The 23270-nt window shown below is 39.0% G+C and overlaps 3 protein-coding genes across 3 annotated transcripts; 2 read left to right on the top strand and 1 right to left on the bottom strand.

Moving 5' to 3' along the window:
• Nucleotides 1-701: 701 nt before the first annotated feature.
• Nucleotides 702-13073, top strand: LOC140171128 (immediate early response 3-interacting protein 1-like). The gene is made up of 3 exons (XM_072194311.1): nt 702-843; nt 11008-11109; nt 12513-13073. The coding sequence occupies exons 1-3, from the start codon at nt 753-755 to the stop codon at nt 12566-12568; spliced, it is 249 nt and encodes an 82-aa protein (XP_072050412.1). The 5' UTR covers nt 702-752; the 3' UTR covers nt 12569-13073.
• LOC140171127 (extracellular tyrosine-protein kinase PKDCC-like) lies at nt 13057-18499 on the top strand. The gene has a single exon (XM_072194310.1). The coding sequence runs from the start codon at nt 13057-13059 to the stop codon at nt 14287-14289; it is 1233 nt and encodes a 410-aa protein (XP_072050411.1). The 3' UTR covers nt 14290-18499.
• Nucleotides 18500-20318: 1819 nt separating this feature from the next.
• On the bottom strand, nt 20319-22200 carry LOC140172043 (uncharacterized). Its single transcript, XM_072195389.1, has 2 exons — nt 21335-22200; nt 20319-20991 (listed from the first exon to the last, which is right to left on the bottom strand). Exons 1-2 carry the CDS (start codon nt 22198-22200, stop codon nt 20319-20321), a joined length of 1539 nt encoding a protein of 512 aa, XP_072051490.1.
• Nucleotides 22201-23270: the final 1070 nt, after the last annotated feature.

Raw genomic sequence — 23270 nt, 5'->3', positions numbered from 1 at the left:
TTTTTGGATCCCAATTTGCAAACCTTAAATGGTCTAGATGTATGTTGCTTGAAAGCAGCTTGAGCAGGAAAATTTGCATATTTAAGCGTTTCCGTACTGTTTTCCTAAGCCTTTTTAGAGCATTTTATTAAAAAGGTGCCGCATGAATGTGTGCCAAAAATCGCTTGCCCCCCTCTCGGCTTGCCCAAAATTGCTTGCCCCCCTTTGGCTCGCCAAAATTTCTTGCCCCCCAATTTTGCCCTCCCCAGGGCTCATAATTATTGCACAGCCCCTAAGTGCCTCCCCCGCACAGAATTAAAACCAGAGAACCAGGACTCGACCGCCATCTTGATAGGCATGGAGCAAAAATTGAGGGTATTCGGTTTCCCTCGGAATGCGCGCGAGGCATTCGTTGTCTCGGCAAGCGCGACATGGATGATGGGCGCATTTGAGAGACGACTTGATGCGACCTGCACTGCACGCTTGAGTACCAAGACGCTTCAAGACGCAGAGTTGTTTTCGTTCGTCTCCCCACGCACCGTCGACAAGGACCCGAATACCCCCAATTTTCTCCCCATAGCTGACGGCGCGATTGTACGTAGCGGTTCTCCTTCTCTAATTCTGTGCTCCCCCGGGATCATTGCTTTTACTTTTCCAGGCCTGTTGCCTAGCCTGTTGCCATTGCAGGTGTCATCAGGTGTCATCATCAGCAGGGATTGTCAGCAAATTTAAAATACTGCCCTCTGTTGTTGAGAAACTGACACGTAGCAAAAATGGCGTTTGGACTGTATTCCTTGCTAGAAGCTGCTTTGCTGTGTATTAACGCGATTGCTGTGTTACACGAAGAACGATTTTTATCTAAAGGTTTGTATTGTGTAGTTAAGGCTCTTAGGTATCGCGTCACTCTAAAAAATACAGCTAAATATGTATTTTTGTATTATAAATCATCATTATCATTGTGGGTCATTTGAGTGATAATCATTTGATTTCCGGACCGGCAACCTGCCGAATTTTGCACAGTTGTCACTTTTAAAACTGGACCTTCGTCTATTCAATTGCTTGTAACTTTACTTCTTGAGGTCACATTGGATTCAATGTGGTGTCATAATGTGCAGGATTAGATAGTGCATCTATTAAAAAACAAATTTACCCCAATATTGTTCAGCACGTTGAAATTGTGATTATTTTTCCAAGAAGTGTAGTAACTATAATAAAATTAGGCAATTCTTGGCCAAACTGGAACATGCGAGTTGCGTCCATGTAGTGTACTAAGCGTGTACGCAGTGTAAGGCGCGTACATACTTTCTTCTGTACGCGCTATATTCAAGCTAGTGTTTATCAGCGAGCCACTAGCGCTCAAAGTGTTCCAGTTTGGCCAAGAATTACTCAATTTGATTATAAGAGTAAGAATACTTTATTGGCGCAGTACAGTAATCAGTATGCATGTATGAGTATTTCTAGTGAAAGACAAAGTTACAAGAACACCACCGCACATGTGTATGACCCTTTTAGCCCACATCTCGTATTCACTCACTTAATAAGCCCTTTCGCAAATTCAGATCATGGTGCATCATGGGTAATATTTGCCGATAAAATTGGAGATAAACATGATGAGGCTACTGTACATTTTCAATGGGGTGAACTTTGACGTTTGCATAAAAATGTTTTGTACTGGAATTTCGCTGACAGTTCGGTCTTCATTCCTTCACAGTATTTGTATTTCACAGGAAATATTAACATATGTAGGAATGAATAAAAAATGTTTTACAGAAATATGTTTTTGAAGGAAGTGCAAAGTTCGCCACCATTGAAAATGCACTGCAGCCTCCTCGTGTTTATCTCTCGTGGAAGATTGTGTGATGACGATGTCTGAGCATGCGCAGTTGCAATGATCTGAATTTGCGAAAGGGCTTATTGATCATTAATGCGATCCGGTCCTACACCACCAGCAGTCATGGACCTTAAGCTAGCGAGGACAACACTTTTTAGGTTTATTCTAGGAACATCTACAAATTTGGTATCACTGTAAAGAGCATTAAGAAACTTAGACAATGGTACCAAAAACAGCTCTATAGCTCAAAGTATGGGGGAGTTATAATATACCTATTTGAAGTTGTGAAGGGTAGCGGAATTTGTCTGTCATTTTTTGTTTATGGTAGTACCCTGGATTTATTTGTCTAACACTTACAAATCTGGTATCAATGTAAAGGGCATTAAAAAAGAAAGACAATGGTGCCAGAATCAGCTCTATAACTTAAAATATGGGGAGGTTATGCCTATTTAAAGTCATGTGAAGTTTACTGGGTTTTTTGTGAGTCAATTTTTATGCATACAATAAATACAGCATTATTTTAGAGACGATGATATTGCCTCCAAGAAATAAATAAATAAATATTGTAAGTAAATAAACAAGTAAATTTAGGAATGAATGAATAAAGGAATAAAAAAAATAAACAAATGAATATGTAATCATAATCTAATTATGACCCATGCAACACATGAACATGTTCTGCCAGTGCCATTAGTTTACTTGTCAACCTCATCTGACACTGCACTACTCAACTTTAGTATTGAAAAAAGAATACAAAGGAAGTGAAAAAAATTATACAAATTCTTAAAGTATCATAGAGTTGATTAAAAGTAGTAACAAAAATAATATCACTTGAATTAAGTGTGCATTTTGCATTTTACCACATACGACATGACCCGATATGCACTGTACATCTCCCACCCCGGCGTCAGCCCGATCAGGAACAGCACGTGCACCGCCACCTCACCACTTCTCCCCGTATTGTCGTATTTTCACGGCCAATTGCAAATACGGGTCATCACAGTAATTCCCTTTGCGCATCTATGCGCGATGGATTTCTGCAGAAGAATGACCACAAACATCTTTAAAATACTCTAAAATTTCATATTATATGGGTGTAATATAGGTGTAATGACCTCCTTCTGCTCCATTTCAACAACTTTTTACGCCAAAAACCATCAAAATCTTACCTAAAAAATAGACCTCAAAAAACTGAAAAATTAGGGGCTTTCCCCAAAACAAACTCCGTCGTGTTTGGTATGAGTGCAAAGGTCACAAAATTCCCTATAAAATGATGACATCATCCAGGTAAGTCTCGTGGAGTCTCGTGGATAAATCCAAATCGAGATTTCGTGAATTTCAAGCAGACGAAAAAAATGGCGTCCCGTCGATCGAGTCGCTACGGTCGTAACTCCTGAACTTCAACAAGTTCATGACATTAAAAAACATGCTTAGTGTTCTTTTTTTGTGGAAAACTTTACATAATCGGAAAATTCCATCTTTAAACTCTGTAAAAATAATTTCCTATTGTATTTGGAGTTTTGAAAGGATGAGAAATGGTGAGTTGTTTTCACTAAGTTTCACACACAAACAGATACAAATGCGTAAATCATCGTATGCGCTGATCTCGCTACAAGCATCATTTTCCGAGGTGCGGAAGTACACCAAATTGGTGTCGGGTGACCTTTGACATTCTTTTGTGGCGAGTGACATGGTCTTTCAATTCACGCCGAGTATCAGGCTTGACTAGTTCAGTGGTCATGAAAGAATTCAAAAGATAACCTCTGCCCCAATAATCCCAAGCTATTGTCTGAAACTGCACCTCGGAAGATGTACAAGATTAAGAATTCAGTCCTCAAATGATAGTCATATAACGACCAAAAGATAAGTGACTGACTATCATTGACGACTGAGTTCCACAGTCTACACCACCACTCATGCAGTTGTGCGCGATGAGTTGGGACACCTACAGTTTGTCCACTCAAGTACAAAGTGACAACGTGCGCGTATACAACGCGTTAACAGAGCGAACCACAGAGCGTAGTGCTGCTTCTCTGCTGGAAGTATGCGCACCTTCAAAGTCGGCACAATGTGTGCGTCCGCGTCTGTAATTTGGAGGGGGAGTAACACTTTTCCGCTTTCAGTGATGTTTATGATGTCACATTTTCCATTTAATACTTGTCATATGGCCATGTGTTTTGAACTCGCCACACAAGCATTACCGGTACATCACAAATATTATGAATTTTTACACCAATCAAGTTTCAAACTAGAATATATCTCCACAACTATCCAAGTATACATTTTTGGAAAGCTGAAGGCAAAAGCAATTTAAAATACAGATTTCAACTCATGGACATCACAGGGTGACCTTGAAGTTATACAGGGTGGAATAAAAAATATCCAAATAAAAAATGGGCAGGGTTCGGTTTTTGCCGGCAAAAACCTGTTTTTTGCCAGCAAGGGTGGCAAAAACCTGTTTTGGCCAGTTTTTGCCTGGTTTAAACCGGCAAAAACTGGCAAAAACTCACTTATAGTCACTCAAATATTAAAAAGTAACACAGAAAGCTCATAAACAGTAACACACAACTTTTAATGAATCATTCAACTTATTTTGTGTCTCATCAAGTCCTTAAAATGAAAAAGTTTTGAATTTGATATTCGGTTAAATGCACTTGGGCAATGAAAACGCATGCCTTTAATTTTACTTAATGTTACTTATAATTACAAAATCTGGCCTTGTTACACTGAGGAAATTATTTTTGTAACTTAATAATTTGTTTTGAGATGAAAAACTGAACTACAAATCACTTTTTAGTTTTTGCCATTTTTTGCCGGCAAAAACTGGCAAAAACTGTTTTTTTTGCCAAGCGGTTAAAACCGCGGTTTTTTCCACCTGCGGCAAAAGCCTGCGAACCCTGAAAATGGGTCACTTAATGCATTGCTTATTAATAACTTATTAGATACCGAAAGGGGTCCTAGTTCCAATAATTGGAACTCACGGCTCTGCCCGCGAGTTCCAAGGAGCTATGTGTATGTGCCGCCGCGATTTAGCGTGCATTCATCACCATATTCACATGTACACAGTCGTGGTGTGGACTTTTCGCTGCTCATAAAAATCACTCAAAAATTATCTTTTTAAATATTTTTTGGGACCAAAGCTGATGCATAGAATAAGTTGAGCAATCACAGATGACATACATCAGTGACACAGGTTTCTAAAGTGAGTATTTTACTACATGTAGATACACTAATGCAAACTTGCCAAAATGCTATTTTTCTTTGAAAGTAACGGTAACATTTTAACATTTTCCTGGGACCAATTTTAAAATACCGGGTATACTGGATGTGACTTCATTGCATTTTGATATTAAAATAAAGAATCTTGTTTTTTTACTTAGAACCTTTTTCAAGCTATTACTTAGCTTTACTTGTGCAAGTTTAGGTCTGCAGTAAAACTACATGGAGAATATACGCATGGGGGAGGGGGGGTACTTGACTTAAAATTGGGTATAGGCGAGCATCCAAGGGGTCAAAAAACTGACCCACCTATATAATGCACTTGTGACAGAATTAAAAAGACGTCATCTGTAAATCAAACTCGGGCACGGTTTATTTACAAGTGTCACTGAGATGCTGAACACGGCAGTAAAACAGGGTGACTTGTGGTTAATTTTGCACCTTCAAAATACAAACCATCTCAAAAGTTAGGTCTTCATAGTAGAACACTCCTTTCCTGAATGCTGAAGGCACCATGTCAACAATACCTAGAAAAGTTGCTATTTAATCTTGAAAAAGTATGTATTTTTTCGCCATTTTCGGTGATTCCTTTTCTTTAATCGGCACCAGATGAATCGACCTTCCTTTTACACGCTATTAACCAATCAAGGGTCGTAAGGAGTTGGCAGATGATGTCAGACGCAAAAAGTCACAGATTGTGGATCATTCATCATAGGTCCTAGTAGTTCCAAAATATGGACTATTCCTATAATAGCAGTTTAAAATATGGACCCATTCATAGAGCTGCCTGAATAATGGCAGTTTACTTACGCTCAATGGTCGATACCCCTCTACAATATTTATTTAAATTTTGGCACCATGATTCGGTCACATTGCATCAGGAGTTGCATTGAAAAAAAAAAAAGAACCATCTTTGTATTACCGCACAGTATTAAATCACTCATACATAAATTCTAGACAGTTCATTGGTTGATTACCATTTATCATTTTTACTATCACCCTCTCTGTGTGATAGTCTTTACCATCATGTGCTCTGCCGTAGTAGTCAGGGAGTGAAGGCAGTTTAGGTAGAATTAATTCCTCAATCGACGATTTTTGTATCAATGGATGCAGAGTATATTGTAGTATTGTATAACAAAAATCGCTAAAATCTACCTTGGGCAAATTTTTTATAACCCCTTGAAAGTTGCACTTATTCTAACTTTGGGCAAGTTTAATTCAAGACGTAAATCAAAATACAATTGCGGCGTGGTCGCACGCGGCTATCGCGACGGCGTGACGCGCTGACACATGAGCGACAAATTTTGCGTATAGTGCGCACACACCGTTCACCGCGCTGACTCACATTTTATTTATTATCCTTCCGCTGGCACACGGTTCGCAGCATTGAGTGCATATATTTTGCCATTCATTGGCGGACTGTTTACGCTTGTTTTGCCAATAGATTAGCTTAGATTTGCGGATTATTAATTGCGTAATTTTAGCATAATAGCTTAAAAGATATTTCAAGGTGTCGATTTAGTATTAGTCTAAATAATATTATATTATGCACCTATACGCTGCCTGCTATAGCCCACTAGGTCTAATATTTAAAAAAACAAAAAAAAAACAACAAAAAAAACATGTCTCTCGTCCTCGGCTCTAGTACGGGTCTTTAAAAAAAAAAAAAAGGAAGAGTTGCTTTTTTTTATTTCTTATAAATGATCGCAAAATTGGTGCAAATACAAATAAACTTAGGGCTGTTTTAGCGTATACATAGGCCTACAATAATTTATGTCTGAAAAAAAGACAAGGGCTTAGTTATTTTGTTGTTCTGTCTGGGAGGGTAGGGCCCCTCTAATTAGGCTGATCACAAAACCTTCCATGATGTTTGGTTCTTTTAAGTGGATCGTAGGCCTATCAGGGTAGCGTGTAGTAGGCCCACGGTACCCCGGTAGCCTGTATCCCGATTGACCACTTTTCCCTCGTAAAGCATGAACTGCCAAGATGGTTAAAGTCTAGAAGAAGTAGAGTAGAAACTGGATTTGTCAATCATAAAAATCCAATCGTTTTTTACTTCAATCCTACTACAAATCTGTCCTTGTAGGCCTACAAATAAATCTATTAAGGGGGTACTACACCCCTGCCCAATTTTGTGCCTATTTTTGCATTTTTCTCAAAAATAATAGCGCATTGGTGACAAGTAACATATGTATATTATAGGGGCAAGGACTACAACTACTGCACTTGAAATTTTATTTCAGCACAGACAACAGTTGTGGAGTTACAGTCAAAAATGAGGAAAACCAATATTTGATCAATAAATCAATAACTACTTGCCTTGAGTTGCTGAATTTTCAGTACAGTAGTTGTAGTCCTGGCCTCTATAATATACATATCTTACTTACCACTAATGCGCTATAATTTTGAGAAAAATGCAAAAATAGGCACTAAATTGGCCAGGGTGTAGTACCCCTTAAAGCTATAGGTTAAACTAAGTTCCGTCAACTTTCGCTTAGAAATAATATTTGAGCATGCAAGGTTGTTTTAACCGCCATCGATTGTCAGTGACTCAATTTCATGGAGCGATAACATTTCAATCAAATCAATATGATAGGGCCGGATAGGCTACGTTCACGCAGGGGCGACGCTAGAAGGGGGTATGGGGTGTGATACCCCCCTCCCAATACACAATTTTTGTCGGCAAAAATGGACTGTGCTGTCAAAACCATGCGATTGTCGGCAAATGTAGTCAAAGCTATGTGTTTGTCGGCAGAGTCATGTAAAAGATGTGTATAATGTGTTACGAAATTGTGCTGTTGTTAACGTAGGGCTATTGTTAATGTTATCATGGTTATAGTAGTTACTAATTAAAAAAATGTCGGAAACAAATTGGACCGCTAACACCCCCCACACACACACACTAAAAAAAATTGGGTGTACAATTCACATATATTTCCGTCGGCAAAACATGCTGTACACCCCCAATCATATTGGTCTATAGCGACGGCCCTGTGTTCACGTTTAATAACTCTTGCTTACATTTCTTCCCGAAAACAAAATAACATTAAATTACCATAAGGACCTATTAAACTGATATCGGATAATATTGCCAACAATTATTTTTATCAACAGATCAACATTTAGGCCTATTGTATAATCATAGATTATGGTATAGGCCTAATTAGTATCAAACACACGCGATAGGCCTATCACATGTAGGCTATAAGCGTGTAGTGTGCCAGCAGGTAAATACGTAGGCCTATAGTCATAGATACTATTTGGCCGTCAGTTATATTATACATTAGCAAAATAAAAACACGATAAATCTACTGCATTAGCAAATTGCATATAGGCTAAATAGACTAACCGTAGGGCCTAGGCCTAGACCAAACTGTTAGCAGACTAAATGCTTGTTGGACCAAATGGTTTGTAGACCAAGTGGTTTGTAGACTAAATGGGTTATAATAATTTATTAGACCAATGGTTTTAGACTTATGAGGTATTAAACTAAACATGCTAAATGGTTATCGAACCAACTGGTTAAAAACGGAATAAAGGTGCACGGAAAGAATGCAAAAAAGAGGGATATGAGAGAAAGCCAATCCACGAGATACTTAGGTCTAGATAACTATTAATTTCCGTTGAAGGCTTCTTGTAATGTCTGATATAGGCCTACCGATCTAGTCTGGCCTCTACCATGTAGTTGTAAACCTATAATAACTTTTTCATAACAAAGTCCTAGGCCTATACTTTTTGACATTCTTGTCGACCGTTCTGATAAGTTTGTATTTATTTAGGCCGTATTAGTGTTAATGGCTATGGGCTTATTTATAGACCTATGTAAAGTCTAAATTGATTAGACGTTTAGTAGGCCTATACTATAATGACGTATAGGCATAGGTTTAATGACTAGGCCTAATTACAATTAATTGGTGAATGACATCAATGTATTTTATACATAAAATGTATTACTTAAATATTTATTTTTTCGTATCCATTCAACAAATGGGGACATTTTGATTCAGGTATGACAAATGGGTAAAAGTTGCAAAAACTTTAAACGTGATTATCTCAAAATGCAGACGACGGTGGACTACATTATTCAATGTGGCAACAGCCAAAAGCGTAAACAAAACAGACAATATGACGGCAACACTGCCTGCACGATGGACGCAACGCAATTATTTTTTCCCGGAGCCAAGATCCGTTTTTAGCTCTATTGGCTGAGTGTCCCAAATACAGAAAAAAAAAATGCACAAAATATATTTCCCAGTGCAATATATACATTTTCACATGAAAATAAATAATTTTAAATTCAAAGAAAAAAGAAGAAGAAAAATTTTTAATCATCGCCGGAGATGGAACTCGATCTCGGGACTCTGTGCGTGGGAGTCTAGATCCGTAACCACTACACCATGTAAACTCATTGATATACGTGGGGGAAATTTTCAGTATATATCGTAACATAATCGTGCGTTATTCATACAAAAAATATTAAAAAAAAAACAGTACTTACAATGAGGTTCACTGGCGAACCTCAACGGATTTAGACTGATAAAATAGTGCTTAATAACATACGTACAGTTTTGGAATAATTTGAGACATTTTTGTGTTTACGTGTAAAACCAATGACGACGTCAAAATTGAGCCAATCTTGGCCGGCCCCCCCTGTCAAAATGGCCATTTTTGTGATACGCCACTATGTCATCCGAGCGACAAATTATTGCACAAGGTGGCGATCAATTAGACACCGACTTCGTGTGTTGTGTGATGTGACGCTCTGGTTTGCGCAGTATGCAACGCCAACACGCTCACTTGTTGCGCGAACGCAAATACAAAACAGTAAGCGTGGACGCGTTAACCATGTTTGCGTAAATGCGGCTTAATAGTCGGAAACGTTCGTGATTTGTGTATTTTTACTGTAAAATAGTGATTTTCAAATGCCTGTAGATATTTTTGCCCAGGGTGGATTTTGGTCGATTTTGGATATGTGATTGAATAATTGAAGCCACGTCTACCAGTACAAAAATTGTCGATTGAGGAATTAATTCCAGCAGACACCCTATCTAGGGCTCTCACTCCCTCACTATAGTGCGCCTGCGCCAAGCCGTGCGCTGACTCTTGGACTTGCCGATTTAGTTATGGGGTGGACACGAAGATGTGAAGTATATCACGGCAAAACATGGTGTTATGTTGATGAAAAAATGTATTTCCTACCTTAAATAGTATTTTAGTAATATAATTTATGCATGAGTGATATAAAACAAATATTAACTGTCTTAAATTAGTGTAATGGTGAAATATAATCACTCGGTGAAAGATGTATTGTTCCATTCTACTCGCCGTTCCGGCTTGTGGAATAGAACAATCCATCTTTCACCTCGTGATTATATTTCGACCATCACACTCATAGACAATTAATATTTGTATAATATCATAAAAAATGACCCATTGTTATAGAAATGACCCAGGATGACTGACTGTGTTCTCAAGCAATTTCTTCATCTGTCCAGGTTTAGGCATTATCAGCTTTGGGTGAGACGATTGTGCTTTGCTTCAATAATGTATATTATTAGCGCATGTTCGGGATTGTGTGTGTGCTTGCAGGGTCTCTCCTTTTTGTGCTAAGTATAGAGCACCAAAAAGAATCCTAGACAGTAAATGGATTAGTGCAAAGTGCAAACTATAGTTTCACTTCGTCACTGGGCAGGAAAAAAAACCCCATTTGGACTTTTGGCCCTTGAACATGGATAAAGCCTTGTAGGTGTAGACTTTATATTGAAGAGGTGGCTTCATCCATGTTCAAGGGCCAAAAGTACATGCAGGAAATATGGAAATACCTCATATTTACTTTTGGCCCTTGAACATGGATAAAGCCTTGTAGGTGTAGACTTTATAATTATATTGAATGGTTTGCTTCATTCAAAAAGTACATACGACTTTAAATGGTATCACAACTTAGGAATTAATGGCAAATCTTGTCTGTTTTATTTCAGTGGGATGGGGCAGTGATCAGAGTGTAGGAGGGTTTGGGGAGGAGCCTGGTATGAAAGCACAGATCATCAATCTTGTCAGGTCAATAAGAACAGTAATGAGAGGTAAGCTTACTGAGCCAATCAAACAATAGTAATGATACATAAGGCAATAGAAACAAATTAGTTTGAGCGATCATCAATGCTTATTCGATTACTTATGATTAATATCAATTAATTTACTGTTGTTAATTGTGATACATATGAATCTTTGCATGCAATGATGTTGACCAATATAAATTCAGCATTAATTCTGATTAATTAGTTGTTATTTCATTAATAACAAGCATTAAAGCAGCATCAACAGTCTATCCAAAGATCGAATACATTTGTTTCTGGTGCCTAAGATAATCATACAGGTGGTTTATATACTTTTGAATAGGACAGAGATGAGTAGGGGTAAGATACTTGATTTCAGATCAAACATTTCCATTGGGATGGGGGCAGTGAATATATGGGGACTTGGTTATGGTACTGGAGAATAATCAGCTAATCAATACCCAAATCTTATCAGCTTCAATAGAGGCCGTCAGCCTTTCGCCATCTTGTGGGTACAAATGATACGCGGGATTCTCGTCGGACACTACGCGCAGGCGCAGCTTGCCACGCAGCTGTTATCACGCATCACCACGGTGATTTTGCTGTTCACGCATGGAGATCGAACGACCATCGCAGCCTGTACCCACAAGATGGCGGCATATGACGTCACGCTGACGGCCTCTATAAGTGATTTTAGATGTCACAAACCCTTCCAAGAATTGGGGACCCTGATTGTAAACCAGCAGATTATTGACTTGGTCAATAATTCAAAAATTCTATTTGTAAACATTGTAATGTTTATTACAAAGGAATGTCCATGCAGTGTGATAGGGCCGTCAGTGGTCAAAGTAGTTTTTATTCAATAGATTCTCAAAAGATCATAGGCGAGAGGTGTTACTACCACTAATAGTTGCAACAGCTTTCTAGTCAACTAAAGCGCTCCACAGACTCCGAGTATTGTACGTACAATATTGTATGCAACATATCTACGTTATTTAATCTATTGCCATTCTATTTCCAGTAATGTTTAAGTTCTTGAATGTTTGATGACGAAAAATCGATAATCACGTTACATGTAATATCTAGTAGAAATATATTATCGATTTTACGTCATCAAACATTCGTTAGAACTTAAACATTACTGGAAATATAATGGCAATAGATTAAACAACGTAGATATGTTGCATACAATATTGTACGTACAATAAAAAGTCTGAATACTGCTTTAGTCACATTATGTAGAGTAGTCACACTAGTATTGAAGTATGTAGAGGTGTCAGTAAATATGTTTCAATGTGGTGTTCAAAAGCCATGGCATAATTATAAACCATTAATGTAAATATGACTTCAACCAGCCCATGTCAATATTAAAGATATGAATTTTATGTACAATAATCTAAACATTTTTTTTCCTTTCTCTATTTTTGCAGTGCCTTTAATATTTCTAAATAGCGTTGTCATAGTCATCAAGCTTATATTTGGGTAGTACTACAACAACAGCAAGAGACGGAGACTAACCTGTTGAGTGAAATCCATCCCAAGGTTCCAAACTGAAGAAGACATCCCAGCAAGAACTCTCCCTTTTAAAGGATATTCTTGTTTGTAACTTTTGCTACTACAGCAGACGCAGACAAAGTGACTCTTATGCTACATTCTTGTCTATAGATGTTTATACTACTTTTAAAATTAACTTTGTATATGGATATTTTACCAACTATCATGATATCTGATATAACACTTAAAAAAATGCTGATCAAATTCTGTGATAAAAAACATTTTTAATGTTGCAATTTTGCAGTTATATCTGTTTCTGTTTCCTGTATTGTGGTGTGTGTGTTTCTGAAGCTGTCTCATCAAATTGTGAAGTTAAAATGTTACAATTGCAACTGTAAAGAAGAAATAACATATTCTGTATAATATATCTATAGAAAGTTCCATGTATCCAGTTGGAGATAATAACAATAGCATTGCAAAATGAGAATCAAACAAAATCATTGGCTTCTATTATCTGTGGTCACTTTGGTGTCATTTATACTGTTTATAAGAGCCACTAGAAGGGCAGAGACATTTGACATACCACATATCGAGGAACATGGGAGGGTGCTCAACAAAGCAGAACAAGCAACAGTGCGACATCTGGAAGCTATGGTGGATGATCTGCAAAAACAACTTTGGGATGCGCAGAGGTACGAGAAACAACTCATAGATCAACTCAAGAATATAAACGGTAAACCGCTACTACCCCTTGGTGAAGACGTAGCTCCACAACTCCCAAAACAACTCGATAACCAAGATAATGGTGCTAAACAGCAGCAAGATTTTGACTTAAATGCAATCAATTTTAATATATCTGAGATGCTAGGATGTCAAGATATCAACAAGATACGAATTTTGAAAACACTCGGGAAAGGTTTTTCTAAGATTGTTCAAGAAGGGCAGTTAAATGGAGTGAGTGTTGCTGTTAAAAGTGCAGGTATAGAGGTGAAGGACGTACAAGATTGTTTAAAAAGTGGGATGTACAAAAAAGAGGAAGACTGTTACGTTCTTGCTAGTTATAAAGTACTGAAAGAAGCAATGATGTTAAAGCAACTCAGACATCCAAACATCGTTCGTCTTACAGGATTATGTCTTCGTAGCGAGCGAAGTAGTCCACATATACAAGAGAGAGGGATGACTGTAGTTGTTGAGTTAGGCGAACCAGTACAAATGCAGGACTTGGCATCACTACATTATCAAGAACGTGTTAGGCTTTGTTTAGGTTTGGCACAATTGATGTTTTATTTAGCTGAATCTCCTTTAGGGAGTGTAGCAATAGAAGACTTCCGAGATGAACAATTTGTGATGATTGATAAACAGATTAAATTATCAGATGTTGATGATTTGAGTAGTAGTGAACCAGAATGCAACAGCAAAATGCAATGTCTACTGAATAATGTGAATGTGAACATTAAGTGTGCTTCCAATATGAAATGCCCTGGCTTGAACGCCAGGAGGAATCTCTATAATGCATACTTGGTGTTCTTTCAGCCGTTACTAGGATTTGAAGTTCCTCCAGATTTTGTGGAGAAAGCACAAGACATCATGAAGAGAATTCAGTCTGGAACAATAGATGCGGAAGAGTTGGCACAAGAGCTTGGGACATTGCATACATACATGGTTGAAGAGTGGAAGCCAGAGACGCCGCCACCACCTGTGGGTTATTACTGAGAATTCAGGAATACATTTACATGTAATATGCAGAGATATCTTTTTTTTTCAGTGACAGGGGTCGCCTAGATCTTATTCATATGCTTTCTAATTACCCCAAAAAAATTGAAAGAAAATTTGTTATGTCATGTGAAACAGCTCAATCATATGCAATAATTCTTGAAAAGGAGGCCAAAATTATGTATTTTAGGTTTTTTTTGTGTATGCTGGAAGAATGCTGGAACCCCATTGTACAAAGACTAATTTCAGACTATGTACTCTGATTTGTTGGCAGTCGTCATCATTCTCCTATTCAGTGAAATTAGGAGTGATGTTTTGGCTTGAATACTAATGATTTTGAATGCTTGTGCTGCATTGTAAGTCTGTTACTGTGACAGTTAATATAATTATTACGTCATGCTAAATAACATATTTTTGACCTGTCGCCTGTCAATTGATTGAATATGGAACTTTCATACCCAGTATAGTCAAAAAGTAGGATTAGGATTGAACTGTTTCACCTGGAAAAACTGATTTGTTTCTTTACAAAAAAGGCTAGTGCTCATTTTTTTTCTGACTTCAGGAGTTATATGATTTCATGGTGCTACATGTATATATTGCTTTTCATCAGACCCGACCCGCGAATAGAGATGAGATCAACTACTTAGAGATACATTTTTAACCAGTTTCTTATCAATTCGCTGTAGAAGTGATGATGTAACAGGATTAACTACCATACAATTTTTGAATACATTGCCCTGCACTACAAACAGGTTACACTCATCATCTGTGTATGTCTGCAATCATAGACTAGTCTACTGTTTTATCATCACTGTTATCTGTCGTCCCCTCTCTGTTCGTGCATGGGAAACACCATCTTTCCTATTCTGATCCAACAGCACAGCTATTAATCTTTAATGTTGGTAGCTCACCCCCAAAAGCTCCCTGCCGAGAATCGCTCCTCCCGGGAACGGTTCTCGAAGGGGAGCAGTTTTCGGAGTGAGCCCTCAACTTGAAAATTTAGCTGTTGGTCCAGATCAGCATAGATCATGCTTCCATGGTATCCATGGTCAGAGGGGGAAGGTCAAATAACAATGATTATAAATGAAAAGGGTCTACTACAGTTGACTATCATAGATTGAATACAATATCACTCTTTTCAAAGATACTAAACTTACAGGTGCGAGTGATCAACATGATATGCATATTCTATTGAATTACGATCCAGGTCTTCACCCATGTTCTTTGACATCTATGGTTCAAAGCATACATGTAAGTAACACATGAATGTTGTAGTGCAGGATGATATATTCAAAAATTTTATTCATCTATTGCTATGGTAGTTATTCAAACCTCTTACATCATCACACCTACGGCGAATGCCACAAAGGTACTCGGGTTGCCTGTTTAAGGATTTTAAATATTCAGAAACCATTTTTTGAAAACTTGATGCAAAACATTTTGACATAATATTATTAGGTGTTGACAAAATAATTTGAAATTAAAAAAATGTGTTAGCTGGGTTAATGCATGCATATTAAAGATTCCAGTGAACGTTTGCATGAATCAAACTTGATTCTTTTTAACTTTTGAAACATTTTCATGGCATTGAATTTGTGATGGTTGATGAAAATCATACCTTAGGGGTTCTATATATTGTGCATGGTTTGTGGCTCTTTACATCTTGAGGGAAGCTGTCATGAAATTCAAATAATTATGTCAAACAAAGTTCTACATTAGGTCTTGCAGGATTTTTTTTCAGGAAATGTTGGTGAAATTAGCATTTTCCTCAAATATTTTCATACATACATTTCAAGAACTGCAAGATCTGTTGAATTAAAAGTGATTTGAATTTCTTGAAGCTGTTTTAGTTATAATAAGAACCATCAATAACACTGCTATAGTGTGAGTTGGTACAAATTCCTATGTCTTTCAAAACTGGAGTTAGTGTTGATCCAGCTTAACTTATATTGTGATTGCAAACAAAACCTTTTTAGGACATCATGTAGTAGGCCCGAAGTCATGGGAGGTGTAGGCGTGATACCCCCCCCAACACACACACACCACCTCACCCCCACCCCATCCCTGGACAAATATGTCCACTTCTCAACCCAAGAAGGTCCAAATTAGAAAAGAGGGTCCACGTTTCCATTTTAACTGTTCACAAATTAGCCCCACAAAGTCCATTTTAGGGGGATAAGTTATTGTTTTTCACAGTGGTCAAGCAACCACACCTTATCATTGTCACAAAAAACGAGGACGATATTATTTGCAGTGCAAACCTATTTTGCCATTATTGCTCTACATTGTAGGCTATGTGATCTTGGTGCCTTCTTGTTGGATCAAAGGTAGTATGGTGGGATAGGTGACAAAAACAGGGTGATACATTTCACAGGGTCAAGGAAAAGGGTGATTTTTACAGGCATATTGTTTTGTTGTGTTAATACAGCTATACGAGGACGTGCAAAAAGCAGGTACAAATCGAGGGGTCAGTGACACAAAGACGTAACTCCATTTTGGCCATTCTGAGATAATGGTCTGGTCCACATTGACTTAAGATTATGTAGTTCAGTCTATATTTCACTGGCCATTGATTTCAGTGGTGTGCTAGATGGATTTACTTCTTTCATGCTTCTGAAAATTTTGGTATCATAATCTCATTTTCGCAAAAAATGGAGTTCGTCTTTGTGTCAATGACCCCCTTTGAAATGTGGAAATTAAAGAAGTATTTGGTTCTCAATAGGGCTAATACTAGTATTTTGTAGCATTATATAATTTGGACCAAAACTATTCATAAATGTTTATTTTTTACAAGACTTGAACTAGTGAAGATAGGAACACCTATCGATGCATGCTGAGAAAATCATGGCAAGATTTTCGTAGAAATATATGAATTTTCAAGGATGTAATCATTTTTGTCTAATATCATCCGGACTTCAGTATTTGTTTTTCTTTCACCTAAAATTTTAACCCCACGTTCCATATGAAAATCATTTTGAAGAAGACATTCCATTATTATGAGAAAGATTTTTAACACAGGTCTCCACATATTATAAATGACAGCCAGTGATTGAACCTGGGACCTTCGGATCACCGGACCGATGCTCTACCAACTGAGCTAATGAGTCAGATGGAGAAGAGCAGTGATGTTATTATCTATAGGCCTTCAGTTCAATACCCGCCTCTATCACTCCATTATTGTTACTGGGGAAGTGTCTTAAGATTCCAGCTATTCATGCTATTCTGATCATCAGATGGGAACAATTATTTTGTCACAATTTACGATTTCTGTCAAATTTAGTATTTTATTATTTCACCAAAATTGTAAAATAAAATCAGCAAACTATTCACCCACCAGTCCTGAGATGCGCTAGGCATAAGGTTAGCTAAGGGACTGTATAATATTTATGTGTACCCCACTGTGGTGTACCCCGAAGTGGTGAATTCTAAAAATGAAAATGGTCTGCCAAAAATTGCTTCCCTCCCCCCCCTTTGGTCGTGCTAGTATAATTCCCAGCGCAAGTGTAAAAAAAAAGTAAAATTGTTTATAAACTGCCTAAAAGTTATAAAGGATAAGTCAATCAAATTGTCATTCGATATTTTTGAAAGAAAAATTTGGCAAAAAACGGAGAAAATAGAAGTATTGACGAAGTTGAAGCCCCATTCAAATCATAAACTCCCTCCCACTCATGGTATCATGTATTGGGTATCATTATATTTAGCCTGAGCTGCTGAACTTTGTGAAAACATACTAGAAATTGAGAACATTAAGGAGGTATTTTAAACAGCACAGAAAGGCAAACGTCTAGTACTTGTATGACCAGGGCCAGGGCTTGTAAATAGCTACTAATGTATCAGTAATTGTGTGCTTGTAAATCAAAGGAAAATCTGAAGAAAAAGAATATGGGTGTAATTTTCATGAAGGGGGAACATTGCATATAGTATTATGAATGAGCGATTTATTTTGTTCGATGAAGCTGGCAGTAATGTAAGTTTTTTAATGTGTATAAAGTATAGGCCTACAATCATTAAATTTTGTTATAGGCCTATACTTGTCACGTTTTACAACATTACAATGAAAATGTATGCAGATTTTTATATTGCCGAAACCAAGCTCGTTGCATCATGTTTTGTGGTTTCGTTTTTAAGAAAAAACATATTTTTATATGGTATTATTTTGAGTGCTTAAGATCACTCATAATTTCGCTCAATAAATTCACATAAATTTGCAGATTCTGTTCATGTGTTTTGGTCTTGTTGTAATTCGTATTCCCAGGAAACACTAGCGCAATTCTGTTTAACCACGTAGCACTGTGACTTAGCGTCATAGGGGCACGCCCACCCAATCGATTTGAAAATTTAGAAAATCCAGGAAAATTGCCGAAAATGACATGTGATATGCAAATATGCGTATGTGAATTTGCACATGCATGCAAATATGCAAATACACATGCAAATATGCGCACCCCCTCCAACCACGACCGGTTCCCCCACCCTCAAGCATGGTCAGTGCCCCCCCCCCTTCCATAGGATGACTCACGCTACGCAGATCCAAAAGACCCCGGAATTTTAACAACACAAGCGCTAAAACTTAAAATACACTTCATTCGTATATATTCATTCGTTCGTTCATTCATCCGTCCATGAGAGATCTGAGAAGGGAGCGTAATTAAGTCAACCGTGGTCAACTCAGATATTATTGAAGCCAAAACGGGCATGAAGAGGCATTTGTTGGTAGGCCTATAATTCTTGCATATGTGATTATCATCTGGGCATCCCATTAATAAGATATTGCTGTATGAAGACTATCCAGAACTATTATTTCGCAGATAAAACAGAAGTCAAACTGGTAAACCACTTCAAGTATCTGGGCTCGGTATAAACATCCAACGCAACTTGCACGGCAGACATCAAAACCAGGAATGGAATGGCCAAAGGAAGAATGATTCTTCATCTTCTTCCAGTTGTAGTGAAGGCTTCTTGAAAAGAAGATTCCTCACTGCAGAGTGGTGGGTGCGCAGACATATAACGCAGACAAGAGATCACAGGTGCAAAAATATGTACAGTGAAGTGCTGATTAAAAATTTAATGCTGTCTGCTATCTAGATGGAGCCGTCCCTCAATGCCATCTTGAAGGCATTGAGTGTTGGGAAGGCTGCTGGATCCTTTTTTAAGGAATTCCAATCCCAACTTGTGCGTGGGAAGAAAGAAGAGAGGAACATTTGCGAGCTGCAATTAGATGGTATTAGATGTTGCTTCAGTGATGTGATCTTTCCAACTGATGTCTACCAGATCAGAGTGAATCCTGTAGAGCATGGTTAGCCGGCCTTGGCGACGTCTACTTTGTAGAGATGGCCACTGGAGCTCACTCAGCAGGGGGTAACACTTGATCTGCGGTCGTAGGTGTTGGTAACGTATCTGGCACTGTTTCGCTGGACTTGTTCCACTTTCTTGATGTTTCTTTGAGTGTGTGTGTCCCATATTGCAGCTGCATACTCAGCAGTGGGTCTTACATAAGTCGTGTATGTAGCCTCCTTAATCCTGCGACTGCTTTGATAAAAGTTGCGCTGGAGGAAAGCACGGGTGGAATTTGCTTTTTTGGTGGTAATGTCGACATGGTCGTTGAAACTCAGCTTGTTGTCTATGTGGAGACCAAGATATTTGGCAGATAACACTTCAAGAGTGATGCCATGGATGCTGTAGGAGAAGGTGATTGGTTGTCGCTTCTTAGTAACACGCACCACCTGGCATTTGGCTGGATGAAATTGCATGAGCCATGTGTTTTCCCACTTTTCCAAAGCATTGAGATCTTCTTGCAGTAAGGAAGCATCATGATGGGATGATATCCTCTTGTACAGTGCAGTGTCATCGGCAAACAGGCGTGTTGTTGAGCTCTTTACGCAGTCTGGGAGTCATTGATGAATGCCAAGAAGAGCAACGGTCCCAGAACGCTGGCACTTGTGGTACGCCTGAAGACACATTGGCTTGGGTGCTGATTTGGCCATCTATACCAGGACTTGATGTGTACGGTGGCTGAGGAAGTCCGTAACTCATTGAAGAGTAGGTCCACATATGCCGTAGTGTTGGAGCTTGTGCAGGAGAAGCCTATGTGAAACCTTATCAAAGGCTTTAGCAAAGTCTAGCAATATCATGTCAGTTTGCCCTTTATCTTCAATCCCCTTGACCAGATCGTCTATGGTCAGGATTAGCTGTGTGTCACATGATCTTCTCTTTCTGAATCCATGCTGTGCATCGGACAGGATCTTCTGTTCAGACCGATGGTTGATTATTGCACTATGGACCACATGCTCGCATAGTTTACACAGTATGGCGGTGAGAGATATTTGTCTATAATTTGCTGGTGACGATCGGCTGCCCTTCTTGAATATGGGAACTACCAGTGCTTTCTTCCACGAAGATGGAACAGATCCTTGGTCGAGGGATGCTTGGTAGAGGAGGCTGATGGCTGGAGCAATCTCTTCCGCAGTTTCCTTTAGATGTCTGGCAGGCACACCGTCAGGACCAGAAGCCTTGTATGGATTAAGGTTCTTCAGTAATTTGACAATGCCTTGATTTGTGATCTGGATACCATTCATTGGTGGATGAGTGCTGGGTCCAAGGTCAGGTAGAGTTGATGTATCATCCTTGGTGAAAACTGATGCAAATTGGCGATTCAGCAGATTGGCCTTGGGTCTTTGGGTCACTGAAGAGATGATTACCTTCCTTTAAGGGAGCAATACCAGCTTGATCGCAACGCTTGGCTTTGATAATGGCCCCCAGTCTTCTACTTCGCTGCATATTATATCAGTAAGATACTTGTTGTAAGCCTGACGACAGGTAATTTGGCTCTGCTTCTTCAAACGCCTAAATCTCTTCCAATCACGGTCTCTGTTTGTCTTTCTAGCTTTCTTGAAAGCCCTTGCTTTTCTTCGACAGATCCGTTTGGTAGAAGTGTTAAACCATGGCTGGATGAATCTGGTGGAGCTGAGCTTGGAGGGTACTCTATCATGGAGTGTTTTCTGAAGATAGGGTAGATTGGCATCGCCTGCAATCCATACTGCCACACCTGGGTTGGAAACACATATTTCCTCGATGACTTGGTTTAACACATTCATGTATACGGCTGTTTGCTGCTAGGGGGCGATATAGTGCACCAATAATGATAGTTTGTTTACCACTGGTGATTTTGGCACCTACGAACTCTACTTCAGACTCAATCTTGAGTTGTTGGCAGATTAGGCTAGAATGGACACCAAGCAGTCCTCCTCCCCAGCCATCTTTACGGTATTTTCTGTACAAGTTGTAGCCTGGTGGAAAGATTTCTCCTTTGCTCATGTCAGATTTCAACCAGGTTTCGCAACCGTATATAATATCTGGTTTTGTGGCATCTACAAGGCTCCAAAACTCCTCCTTCTTACCGTACAAACTTTGGAAGTTGATGGTGAGGGTACGAAGGTTAGAGCCAGTGTTGTTTGCTTTGGCAGATGGTTTAGCCGGAGACGATTGAGATCCTGGCTCTGAAGAACTACAGCTGCCTGTTGAACTACGCTTGCTGCGGTCAAACACATCTCCAGAGGCTGATGAGTCGAAACTACAATCTCCAATGGTGGAGTCAAACAAGGTTGCTGATATATTTGGCAACCCGCAGTTAGTGCACTCCCATGGTAAGTCAGATCTGCCCATGCAGGAGAACATGTCTTCAGACAATTTAATGCAGTCAGCATGGAACCAGGTGTTACATTCTTCGCATAAGCTACTTGCATTTGCACCTTTATAGTCAGTGCATGCTCTTCTACATTCACCACATGGGTACTTGGGTAACCTTGGGCCTGGATTAGTCTCGACGTCACCTGCCTTCAGGATGATTAACAGGAGGCCCAGGATAATACGTAAGGCGAGTCTATATACGATTAACAACATGGCGGATGACATTTTCAACATGTCCGTTATCAATACATCAAGATTAAGATCAGCATGAGGGTTTCATACATAATTATACACATTGTCCATATTAATGTCATTACTACAGGCATGGCATGTAAACATAAGATCATCGATCATTCAATCACAACACACACACAGTCACACCCCAGGTTGGTTGGCTGTAGGATGGAGGGTGTACAGGTTTTGAAGGATGGAGGGTGAACATACAGGGAGCACATCAGGATGAAGGATGGCAGGATTGATATAACACTAACAAGGGTCGGTATAGACAGGGATACAGTCTCTCTCCTCTCCAAACAATAGTGCCCTACCTGTTTTGCAGCACCGATCGATCGCTACAGTGATTGAAAGCTTCCAAATTCGGCAGTCTATTTTAGGTAGCAGCGCAGGAGAGCTCAAGAGACCTATAAGTTGGGGATTGATTCAACGGAAATGGTGGGATGATCTAAATACGTCGAGTCCACGGCAAGGCTTGGTAAAGATGGTAAACACCAAGGGGATGCCGATTGGGTGGAGAAAACCACGCAAATTAAGATTTTTGCGAGAGCGATCTCAAAAATGCGCCATATTTTGGTCATGCGCACGAACCACTCTCGAACTTCAGGATCTGTGGAATGATCGAAAAAAATTTAACTGATCAAGATACTGGTGCGGAGTGTAGGCCTACTCCTTTATGGCTTGGTGGGCTTGACTATGAGGAGACCCGGGTACTTACTGCTGTAGTTCTGGAGAAGAATGCTAAATATCCGTTGGAAGGAGAAAAGAACAAACAGAAGCATCCTTGAGGAACTTGGTATGAAGAGCCAGCTGCTTGGAGAGTTGGTAACAAGAAAGCCAACCTACCTTGGTTACATCCTCAGAAGAAATGGCAGTCACTAATCCTCCATGTAGGCCTAGGCCTACTATAGAAGAAAAGGTTGAAAGCTGTTGAAGGGAAAAGGAAGAGAGCTAGAGCCCGGCAGAAGAAACGCCGGGAAGAAACGATGGTTTGCCAAAATCAAATAATGGACAGGAATGAACGGTACCTTGTGCGAGCCAAGCGTCTAGCTCAGAACAGA

This window comes from Amphiura filiformis, chromosome 15 (genome assembly GCF_039555335.1).
Source record: "Amphiura filiformis chromosome 15, Afil_fr2py, whole genome shotgun sequence".
In the NCBI taxonomy this organism is placed as follows: Eukaryota; Metazoa; Echinodermata; class Ophiuroidea; order Amphilepidida; family Amphiuridae; genus Amphiura; species Amphiura filiformis.
This window is presented reverse-complemented; position numbering and strand designations above follow the sequence as displayed.

Bases quoted from the DNA above. Each gene is read 5' to 3' on its own strand.
- LOC140171127 (XM_072194310.1), top strand. From the start codon at position 13,057: ATGAGAATCAAACAAAATCATTGGCTTCTATTATCTGTGGTCACTTTG.
- LOC140172043 (XM_072195389.1), bottom strand. From the start codon at position 22,200: ATGTCATCCGCCATGTTGTTAATCGTATATAGACTCGCCTTACGTATT. The intron at 20,992-21,334 runs GTGTGGCAGTAT...GCTCCCTTAAAG, and splicing joins AATATGTGTTTCCAACCCAG to GAAGGTAATCATCTCTTCAG.
- LOC140171128 (XM_072194311.1), top strand. From the start codon at position 753: ATGGCGTTTGGACTGTATTCCTTGCTAGAAGCTGCTTTGCTGTGTATT. The intron at 844-11,007 runs GTTTGTATTGTG...GTTTTATTTCAG, and splicing joins AGAACGATTTTTATCTAAAG to TGGGATGGGGCAGTGATCAG. The intron at 11,110-12,512 runs GTAAGCTTACTG...CTATTTTTGCAG, and splicing joins AATAAGAACAGTAATGAGAG to TGCCTTTAATATTTCTAAAT.